At 50.9% G+C, this 10886-nt stretch overlaps 1 protein-coding gene across 1 annotated transcript in view; it reads right to left on the minus strand.

Annotated features, from left to right (window-relative positions):
• SLC12A8 (solute carrier family 12 member 8) overlaps positions 1 to 8225 on the minus strand; it is a 49676-nt gene extending 41451 nt beyond the window's left edge. The window contains 4 exon segments of the mRNA XM_082312554.1: positions 324 to 555; positions 4148 to 4339; positions 7201 to 7347; positions 8147 to 8225. Coding sequence (XP_082168680.1) covers positions 324 to 555; positions 4148 to 4339; positions 7201 to 7347; positions 8147 to 8215 — 640 coding nt within the window. The 5' untranslated portion in view covers positions 8216 to 8225.
• Positions 8226 to 10886: the final 2661 nt, after the last annotated feature.

Genomic DNA, 10886 nt, shown 5'->3' on the forward strand with positions numbered 1-10886 from the left:
ACAAAGAGCAACTGCAAGCACACTTTCTGTTGTTAGAAAACCTCCGAGTGCAATACAAGTATAACAAGCACACGCACTGAGAGCTTGATTCCTGAGGTTAAACACCTAAACTAATAAGGCATCTTCAGTCATGCTCTAGAAATACTCACTCCTTGAAAAATTAAGGGTTGCCTCTAAAAGATTGGTACCAAAGGACAGGGGACGCATCTGGAAGCACTGAACTCAACCTCTGCTCAGATGTGTAACTTCACAAAGACACCTAAGGAGAAAACCCCGGGGGATCAACGCCTCCTGACCCCAATGTGATGAACCCCCAGTTTTACCTGGATCAAGGTGTGTAAAGGACCCGACGACAAAGTCCAGCGTCGAGACGGCCAGTAGGAAGAGCAGCAGGAGCTGGAGCCTGATGATCCACTTCACCCCGGCCAGGTTGATCCCCAGCAGGCCCAGCAGGACAGCCAGGGAGATCCCGCGCACTGCCCAGATGTTGCTGAGGCTCAGAACATCTGCAATGGACTCTGCAAAGCCAGTGATGTACATGGCACCTGCAACGCACTGAAGGACAGAGCTCTGTGAGTGCCCCGCGGGAGAACGAGGGATCCCCATCCACAGCCCCCATGCCGGGCTGCAGGGTCTCTGTTCAGGCAGACAGACATTTGCTGTCACAACACAATCTTTAATGTTACTCTGGCCTACAGGCTCTGAACTTCATTGCTGTAAGACAGCACATTGCCAGGGCAGCACACCTACTGCCTGGGTAAATGGAGAAGGCTGGGTGCTAGGGCCAGCAGCCCAGGAACTTTCCACTGGCTTTAAAATTTACCCTCCATTAATGCTCCAGGAGAAAGCACACTGGCTCCTCCGAGGGAGAAAAGGATGAGTCAACCTCCAAGTTTCTTCCCTTCTTCTGTTTCTCTGAAGGAAAGGGTCACAGTTCAACACCTGCCTGAAGAACAGCAGTTTGCTTCCCCCTTCATTGCCTCCCAGGGGTTATTTTTAACTCGGTGTTTAGCTTGGATGTAAAGTCTGATGTTTCACCGGCTCCCCATCTCGCTGCTGGAACGGAGCCTGCAGTTTTGAGGAGAGCGCATTGTGCAAGCCATGCCCCCTGAGCTCCCGGGAAAGCTGCTCGTTTGTCTTGCTGCAGGGCAGGACGCGCTCTGCCCTGGGTGGCTGAGATTCCGCAGGATGGGACATCTGCAGCACAGGTTCAGGCCTCAAACCCCACTGCAGGGCAGCAATCCTAAATACCAGGACATTTCCCTCCAGAGGTCCCCACTAGCAGACATTTCAGCAAGAACCCTTTCCAGTGCATGGCATCCCCGGCAAACCAGGTCGGGGCACACAGCCGCACGCTGGCACGGGTGGCGTGACCTTGGGTCCTGCGGCCCCACTATCCCCATCCACGGACGAGGGATGTGCAGCACAGCTCCCACGCAACTGGAAGGGAGAAAATCCCCATCCAAGCCTGCAAAAGTCAGAGCAGACCCCCTCCTTCGCTGCATATCCACCTTGGACCGACCCAGCACCACTCCACTGAGGGTGGTCAGGACAACCTGACCCATACCCAAGAGCTGTGGGTTCATGCACAGTTTTTGGCAAGCAAGGTGCGTGGGATTCACCTGTTCAGACTCAAGACACCTACAACTTGGGAGATCCTGGAGAAGGATTCACTTCCATCATAGGCAGACACCTAGCACAGATCTGGGGAACTACACCCTGAAAGTCTCTCTTTCTCCTCACTAGTAGTCCCACCATGAATGTTTCCACCAGAGGAGTCTCAGACTCTGCAAGGTGGTCCCCCAACAAGTGGATATCTTCTTGTTTACTTGTGTTTAGCATGGCCTACACCACCACTGAGTGGACCACGCATGTCCTACATGGGTGCTCTCTCCAGAAAACAGGTCCCTCCTGAGCTAGCAGAGGACAACACCCTGCGCCAGCACAGCTCCGCTTGGGGCACCCACAAAAACTGCACCTGAGACCTAAAGCCAAAAAAACCCCAAATGGAATGTAACTCCAATAAACGCATTAAAACCAGTGCAGTTCTTGCTTCTCACATGAAGAAAAGCGCTGTAGACAGAAAGTGGTATCACCCAACCCCAACTCCCTGTATCTGACCAACATCAGATTTTAAAGAAGTTAAATTTTCTTAACTAAGTAAGCTTACTCTCCTTTCACACCAGGCATGGCAATGGGCAAGGACACTCTGAAGGGAGCAGAGCAGAGCGAGCCTCTGACAGTCTCAGCACCGCAAGCCTCCTTGAAGCCTTTCCTCTGACGAACCATGAGCATCACCAGCAGAACGGCGGAGCTGGGTGCCCACAAACACCCCACTGCTCCGCACGCAGCAATGGCCGGGGCCCCAGCGCCACTGTGACACAGGCTGGTCTCTCATGAACTACCTGTCTTGAAATCAGAACTGAGTTCTAGGCTGAAATTTGGAGAAATCAGTCCCTTACAAGCCTTTATAAACCACGCACTTTGCTGGGTGAGGAACATAACAGATTTTCAACACCCAGACAAGCGCTGCCACTATCTTTGCTTTTGGGATTTTAGGGCTGGACCCTGGAAAAACTCTGCTTGCGCAGACAGGTCTTACTGCAAACCACTCCAGGACAGGAGACTGCAGAGAAAAGCACCAAACCCTGGCCTCACGGTTAGAGCTGAGGTGACCAAACACGTCAGTCTCTGTAGGACCCAGTAGACGCGTGCTGCATCGTTTAGGGCAATCTGATTAAGCCTCTCCTCTGGAGCACCCCAGGAGGACACCAAAGCCCAACCAGGTCTCAGCTCACCTTGACTGATGCAGCAGGAGCCCACCTCCGCAGCAGCCCCAGGGCACTGAGCCACCTCTCATGTCCCAAGGCATCAGCAGCACGTGGCCAGTCATGCCCCACCTGCCCCAGTCAGACCAGGGAATGGGAAATACCCCCATTTCTGGCCAGACTTGCCTCGTGACGGAGGTTACAGCGCTCCGTGAGCATCTTGTAGCGGGGGAGCAGCCTGCAGCTGGTGCAAAGCACGTTGGGCAGAAAGCACGGCCAAAGAGAAGGGAAAGGCATCAGCTTTCGGGAGCAGGCAAAGCGTTCCTAAGCGAGCGGCCAGCTCCCACCCCGCAGCCCCCCGTGCGCACAGGATGCCTAGGCAGGGGCCGGGGCTGCCGCAGCCCAGCTTTTACGACCCTCAGGACAGGCTGCAACCTGATTGCTTTCCCAGACAGGGTCCGCTCGGAGAGCGAGAGTGGAAAATATGACAGGAAGGATTCTCATGTGTGGCCCATTTCCATATCTTGGCTTGTAACTGTGTTCAGTTTGTATTTTACGCACACTTGCTTTTAATCTGGAGTGAAAGGAGAAGAGGGGATTATTTTTGCTTTGGGGGTTTTTAAGGGGTTTCAGAGATTGCTGCAAGCCAGTCAGTTAAAAACAAACCTCAATAAAAATGCTTCTCTGCTCACCACATTTTATACTGTTCATAACATCTTTATGGGGGGAGGGGGTTAAGTTACTGCAGGTTTAAGAGATTACTTTCCATTCTTTACATTTACTACTTGTGTATTTGGGTGCTTCACCACCATGACGGCTCCTTGGGGCCTTTCAGAAAACCCAGAACTGGGACTTTTGGATCTCAAGAAGTCAATTAGCTGTGGCCATTACTGCTGCCCAGCTCTCCTCCCATACCAGCTCCGGCAGAGAAGCAGCCAAGGCTTGCCCACTGCCTAGGGGCATGGGGAGCATGCCAAGGCCAACCTGCCAGCCCACAGCCGCTCGCTGTGCCTTAGGTGGCCACCCTGGCCTCTCCCACTTCGGTTTAAGTCAAGTCTCTCGCCAGCAAGGGCATGTCCTGGCAATGGGGGTAATTTGGGATGGGAGGGCACGTCCTGCATGGTTCGCTTGTTCAGACACCCAGTTCCTCCACCGTTGTGACCCATGCCGGGAGGCGTATTGCCATGCACAGGCTTGCTCTTGGGGAGCAGAGCGGGGCTGAACGCTCCCTGGGCTGCTCTCCCATGCTGTCCAGCATACTGGAGCATTACTCAGATTTTACTTGGAGCATTACTTCCTGCGGCAGGAAAGCACAAGATTAATATCTGCATTGCAAAGTTTCTACATTTTCTTTAAATAACTTTTCTCTTTTTAATTACCTGGCCAAAAATATAAAGGAAGCCAATGGTCCCCCCTACTTGACCTCCAAGGACAGTAGAAATCATGGAGTAGACTCCTCCACTTCTGATGTTGCACTTCTCACACACCCCAATTCCAGATAAGACCGTCACCAGGGCAACCAGGATGACAAAGGACACCAGAAACATGCCCAGTACAATGCCAGTGTTTCCCTGGAACGAGGGGGGGAAAAAAAATCAAATAAAGATCAATTCACATCAACCCTGTTGAGACAGAAAAAGGACCTATCTGCTTCTAGTCACTAGTGATCAATGAATCTTGAGTCATTACAGATTAAAAGAAACACACACACACACCCCTACTTATCTAATTAATGTAACTCATTGCCAAATTTACAGCTCCTATTAGTGCTCCTTTGAAGAAGACCTGCCTCATCTTGGGGCTGGACAGACCTTTGCATGAGTAGGTTCTGCTCCGTCACTGGGCTCCTGCAAGAATCACTGATTTTGTCCTCTGGTTTAAAAAGAACAAGGTCAAACAACGATTCAGCCACCACGGGGAGGGGATCACCGCCTATCTGCATGTTTTAGAATGACATGGTTAAAAAAAAACAAACAAAAAAAAAAACCACTTTCATAACAAAAAGTATTGTCAAAATTGAACCTCTGGGATTTGCGACAGCTGATTTATTAACAGCATCAAGCTCGCATTTTAATTTTTCAGAACATTTACCTTTAAAAGCTCTGATCCTCCCAAACAATGAGATACCAAAGAACAAGACCCCAAAGGCAACACGGCGTGGAAGACAGATACCACTTGCATAAACCAGTGTCCGCTGGGCCTTCTCTGCAGGCCGTATGCCCGGGGCAGGTGGCTCTCCCTCTCCCTGCAGAGGATTCAGCCCCGTTGAAAAAAAACCTCATTCCTGCTTGGGGCAGAGGGAGGGCCCCGGGAAGAGCCGCTGCACCAGCCACCGTCTCTGAACAAAACCAGCTGCAGGTCTCTGTTGGCAGCTTTAAGGGTCAGCATCACCTCTGGTTTTGGGGCTTCAGTTTAGGTTGGATTTTCAGAAAGAGAAGGCGCTCAGTACCTCCAAAAGCATTCAAGCACCTCTTCTGAGCTTGGGACCTTCCAACTCCCTCGCACATGGCTGTAATTTATTTTCCAGGGTCAAAAGTTTTCCCTCGTGCTCCAGCCCACCTTCCCCTGCTGATAAATCGCTCAGCCCATTGCATGGTGATTCCAACTGTATGATCAGAAATCTCCTCCCATGCCCAGCGCTTCGTTAACATCTGGCTTCCCTTCCGCTGCCTTTACTCGTATGACAGGCCATGTCCCCATCACTCCTTTCCAACCTTGCTCCTTCTCCTCCTGCTCCCGCAATGCTCATTTCTGAGGTCACGCTAGCCTTGACGGGGTTTGTGTATCACCAGCACTAAAAAGCTGCTTCTCAGCTTTGGGGTTGGTTGAAATCCCAGATTTTTTTTTTTTCTTTTCTCTTTTTTGTGAAACAACAGAAATATATCCAGGATGTTGCTACCATCATAAAATCCTATTTTGGTTCAGCATCCCGCTGCCTTTGACAGGGGTTTTATCTGGTCAGTAGGGAATGGAGCCAAGGTTTGCTATAAACACAGCTGCTGGCTAGGTCAGCACCACAGCCCACTACAACCCGATACTCCTTTTTTAAAAGGACAACCGTTGTTTTTCTTCAACCCTTAGGTTAAAAGGGTTAATAAATACGACATGCTTCAGTTAAAAAAAAAAACTAAAAACAAAAAACAAAGCACACATATGCAAACATACACGTAGCCATGGGCTTTTCCAGAATCTGCTGGTGGCACCAGGCTATGGCAGCAGCTAGTTAATGGGCAATTCAATGGTTCCCACAGAAGAAGGGATTAACATGAAGACCAAGGAAGAAGGTTGGACTCACAACAACAACAGCAAGCAGAGAAAGTGGGAAGAAAAAGCCCCCATTAAACACGGATGCTTATTTATGCATGCGTGCTGGAAGGGGTTAGTGCAGGGTTACAATAGTTGTTGAACATTTTGGCAAGATTAAGGTCCCCTGGAATTGCAAAGCTTTACCAGCCCCAGCTCTGGAAATTTATAGCAAAAGCCTGAGTCTGCGAACGGCTCGACATATGACCGTCCAGGGGAGCTCTCTGCCAACCCTGACTTCTCCTCCCTTCCCTTTTATGCTGGCTTCCAGCTGTTTCAGTTTTTCTTTTATTTACTGGCTTTATTTTTATTTGCGTTTGCTCCAGCAGTAACTTGCTTTCAAAGGAGACATGGAGGAAATAAGATGCAGAGGAAAAGGGAGCTAGGAGAATCATCCCGACTTCTCCACCACGATGACTGCAGCTCCCCTCAAACCCTCCGGTGAAGCAATTTTCAATACAGAGTGCAAGTGTCTTCATGCTCCTTTTGAAAGACATCCACAGTGCCTGTGACACGAACTCTGCCCAAAGTTCAAATCCCACCCGTCCCTAGGGGAGCTTTCCTTCTTCTAAGGGGAAATTTTAAGGGACAATACAATATTTTGCATCAGGAGGGGAGCAGAGACTCTCTTCCACTGTCTCTGGACACTCTCATTGAGATACGATTCTGGATCCACAAGTGGAAGTCCCTTTGATAGTGATGACAATTTCACCTGGCTGAGGACTCTCCATTCAAGACATTGGGGACTCCAACACTGACACATTTGGAAGAGACCTGCTTCAGTGGTGTTGGGAAGACGGCTGTAACTACAGCAACACGCTTTACTTGAAAAGCGGTTATTTCATCTCAACAGTACAACACAAGGGTGTCCCTGTTCCTTGTCAAGGTTGGTTGCTGTGTTTTTCTTTTTCTCTCCTAAAGCTAAAATGGGAAACCACTTACAAAGGCCACTTCAGCTGTACATTTTAGTGGAACTTTTTCAAATGCTACAAAAAAACAGAGGACGTAAGCAATGTCTACAATGAACAGCATGGGATCCAAAACATTTGGGTGGTGATGGAGCTACGAGGTAAAGAGGTGAGGAGCAAAACGCCTGTTCACACATTCAACCAAGTCAGCACTCACTCACCACGAGCCATCCCGTCCTCAGGAAAAGAACCACTCCAAAAATGTTGATCATGCAGGAGGTGAAGACGCCATCCCATGTTCCAAAAAGCACCGGCTCCCACACAAACAGCTGGATCTTCCACCAGGGCTTGGTCTGTGTTTGAGATACCTAGAGGAAAGCAAAGCCTTCGGTTGTACCTCTCGTGCTTTACAGGCAGGTTGCAGAAGAGGTGTAACAGCCGGCCACCAACAGTGGGATGGGCACCAACAGCTGCTAAGACACAGCTTTGCCGCAAGTTGTCTCTAAGATGAAGGGGCAGCAGAGCTGTTAGGATCCCTGGAAGAGAGGGTTCCCTGTAATACCCTATTTATATTCTTGTAGGATAAGCAGCAACAGAATCCTACTCAGCCTCAGCGAATTAACCCCGTTGATGATGTTACGTGAACCAAAAACACTGTTCAAGGGGTCCTCTACAGAGCCTGCAGCTATACATTGTGCTTCTCCTCCTGCCCCTGCCAAGCACCCCACCAAGACAAGCAGGGTCCTCAGTGCACTGGAGAAGTCTCTTAGATGAGATGACAAACCAGGCTGGACCAACCGGGACTGACAGAGTAGGTTAAGATGGTCTTCCCATCACACACAGTCCTCTCTGATCAGAACATGGCGTTTCTAGAGGAGACACGGGGCTCTGGTACTTGGGGCACCAGTGAATTTCAGAGCTGCTGGAACTGAGACCTGAAACTCCAGGGGAACTGCAGTTTTCCTATTGCAACTGCTCCCTCCTGCCCTCTGGAAACCAAGTCCCTCTTTCCCTTTCTAAATAATACACCTCAGGTTTCCATAGCAAAAAGAAGGGCAGTTTTGTTACTTCAGTCCTGTTTACCTGCCACAGAGGTGACCAGGAGGAGATGCAGAGACCACAGAGATGGGAACTTGGGCTACGAAGGGAAACAGCTCTCCGACATACCTGCTGTGCTTCCTCGTGGAACAGCTCTTGGACATATCCCTCACTTCTGGCACCATTCAGGCTGAACATCGTATCCTTTGCGTTGCCTCTGCCTGCCAAACACACAGCCCTGACACTACAACAGGCGAGGCTGATCCGAGCAGAAGGTCAGCTGTGGTCCTCGGTCAAATTCCTACAGTGCTGGATCCTCCGTTGTAGAAGAATCATGGTTTTATTGCACTTTACTGTGAAAGCAGGAAGGACAGAAGACACGGCTGTTGCTTTCTCACGCAGCAGAAGCACAAGGCTGTTACCCAGACGGAGCCGACAGCGGCTCGTAGCAGATGCTGAACCACGGGGTGACACCACAGCAAGCAGAGAGTAATACTCACCCAGCACCCTCCCAGGGCCTGCCCATGGCACAGGCTGTCATCAGCCCTACATTTAACAGCCTTTGGTGGCCTTTTCCGAATCTATCCACACCCCTGGCGTCCCCAGCATCCTGCAGCACTAGCTCCACAGCTTTCCTGTCTGGGAAAAGTATTTCCTTTCATTGGTTTTAAATCTGGTGCCTGGTAATTTCATTGCATGCCCCCGTGCTCCGGTGACATGGGACACGTGAACTATTTACTTCCCAGCACCACTAATCACTTCACAGCCCTGATCACATCCCCTTCAGCTGCACCTTTTGCAAACTGGTGTCCTGCCGATGTAACATCTCCCCCGACAAGTGGCCTCATTACCCTGCTCTCCCCCTCTTCCAGTATCATGGCGAGATGGAACTGGAGCAGCTGAAGGCGGCCACCACCACAGACCCACACCCTGCAGCCCTGGTGCTCTCAGTCACATCCCCTGCACTGATGTGCAGGAGCCTTTCTCCATGGTCGTACCCACCCCTGAAGGTACAGTCGTCTTGCCTGCAGTGGCCCAACTTCAAATTTGTACCTGCCACAGGCAGACTCTGGCAGTGGGTCAGGCTTAATTCAACACCATGTATGTACCAAGAAAGCAGCACCAGGCTTTATTTCAACCAGTTGCCCCCAGTCTCCCACACCAATTGCCAGCAGAGCCTTTCTGCCTGTTTCTCAGCACAGCTTCACCATGCCTAGGTAACGCAGAGGGCTGCAGCCAGAGGGGAGCCAGACATCTGGATCCTTTGCTCTCCTGGAGCCGATGGCTTCCTGGCCAGTTGAGTTCACATGTTTACCAGAACCAACCATGATCACGCAAGGTTTGTACTAATGGCTGGACACCTTACCTGAGCCCACAGACCCAATTTACCAGGGCACAGTGTAGGAATCTCTGACTCCTCAAGCTTGCAAGCTACGGAGACAAGACAACCAACAGAAATGTGCTTTTCCTATTTCACAGGGACAGAGACACAGAGAAGCCACTTTGGGTCACTCAGGATTTCTCCATCACGGTCTGAATGTCAGCTCGCAGATCAGCACTTTCACCATCCTGCCTTTATTATTCTACTTTTAAATACCCTATAATAAATAACCAATGCTGCCGCTGCTCCACCACAGAAGGTCTCCTGCAGCTGGGGTACAATGGCCAGCACGGGAGGTTTTTCTTCGCCCTGTCCACGTGGCCGGCTAAGCAGCACCAAAGCCGTACGAGTTCATTGATTCCCCGCTGCTCCCTCCCCTCTTTTTGAAGCAAATAACCCTTCACAATATCACAAATAGCTGCTGTTACGCGGAGATTGGGGCTTCAAGCAGGGCAAAAACAGCAGGAGCAGATGAACTCTAAAGAAAAAAAGCTCATGTTTTTATGCAAATAGCCGTAGTAATAAAAAAAAAGGAAGAAAATACACAACGTGAAACAAAATTACAATTGAATGCCCATATTCTCCTAAGATTCCCCAACGCAGCCCTTCCTCGCCAGAGATTTCACTCAGGAAAGGGTTCACTGTGGTCACCCAAACTCCTGCCTTTCACAGCAGCTCCAGCTGGGTGTAGAAAGCTCTCCTAAACCGCTCCACCACGGGAGACCAGAAGGAGACGGCCCCCACCCCTCGCAGCAGCCCCGGGTGCCCGAAGCCGCCTGTTCAGCGTGCCCCGCGTGGGACAGCGCGGGTAGGTTCGATGCACCCGTGTTACCCATCAGAAACTTGTACAACACAGAAGAGAAAGGCTCCGCGCGCGGATTTCAGACCGGGAGCTCACATTGCAGGAAACGTTCCCCTCCTAGACATTTAGACCCCTTTCTCTCACAATTTCCTCCCTTTTTCTCAGTGTTAAAACCCCTCTCCTGTGCTCCCGTGCCCTTTCTGCTTAGCCCCGCTCCCCTCAGCGTAAGAGCTTTCTCCTCTGCAATCGCAGGAAATTGCCTCTCCGCTATTGCTCTTCTGCGGCGCTTCCAACCGCCCAACGCCTTCTTACTTAATCCTGCAGTGTTTACATCCCTCTTCAACGTATGGATCCGTTCAGCCCGACGAGGTAACCGAAGCAAACAGAGGAGGGTGTGTAAGGCGCAGAAGCGAGAGCTGAGCAAACACGCCAGGACGGACGCTGCAGGTGCGGCCACGGCCCGACCCACACGACGTGCACCTATTTTTGCAACTGGCGCTCTGAAAGCAGAAAGCCCGTGGGGCAGGAGCCCTCCTCTCGCCCCATGCAGCGCGCTACCGGCGCAGCGCGGTTTCTACGCCACCGCACAGCACAGAGATGCTGTCGGGTGTTATCATCTATCTAGGTCCCCAACCCAGCAGAAGTTTTTCCTCCGATACAGGCTAGTCTGCCAAAAAAACCAAACA

The sequence above is a fragment of the Platalea leucorodia genome (genome assembly GCF_965183815.1).
Source record: "Platalea leucorodia genome assembly, chromosome: 5".
Lineage (NCBI taxonomy): Eukaryota > Metazoa > Chordata > Aves > Pelecaniformes > Threskiornithidae > Platalea > Platalea leucorodia.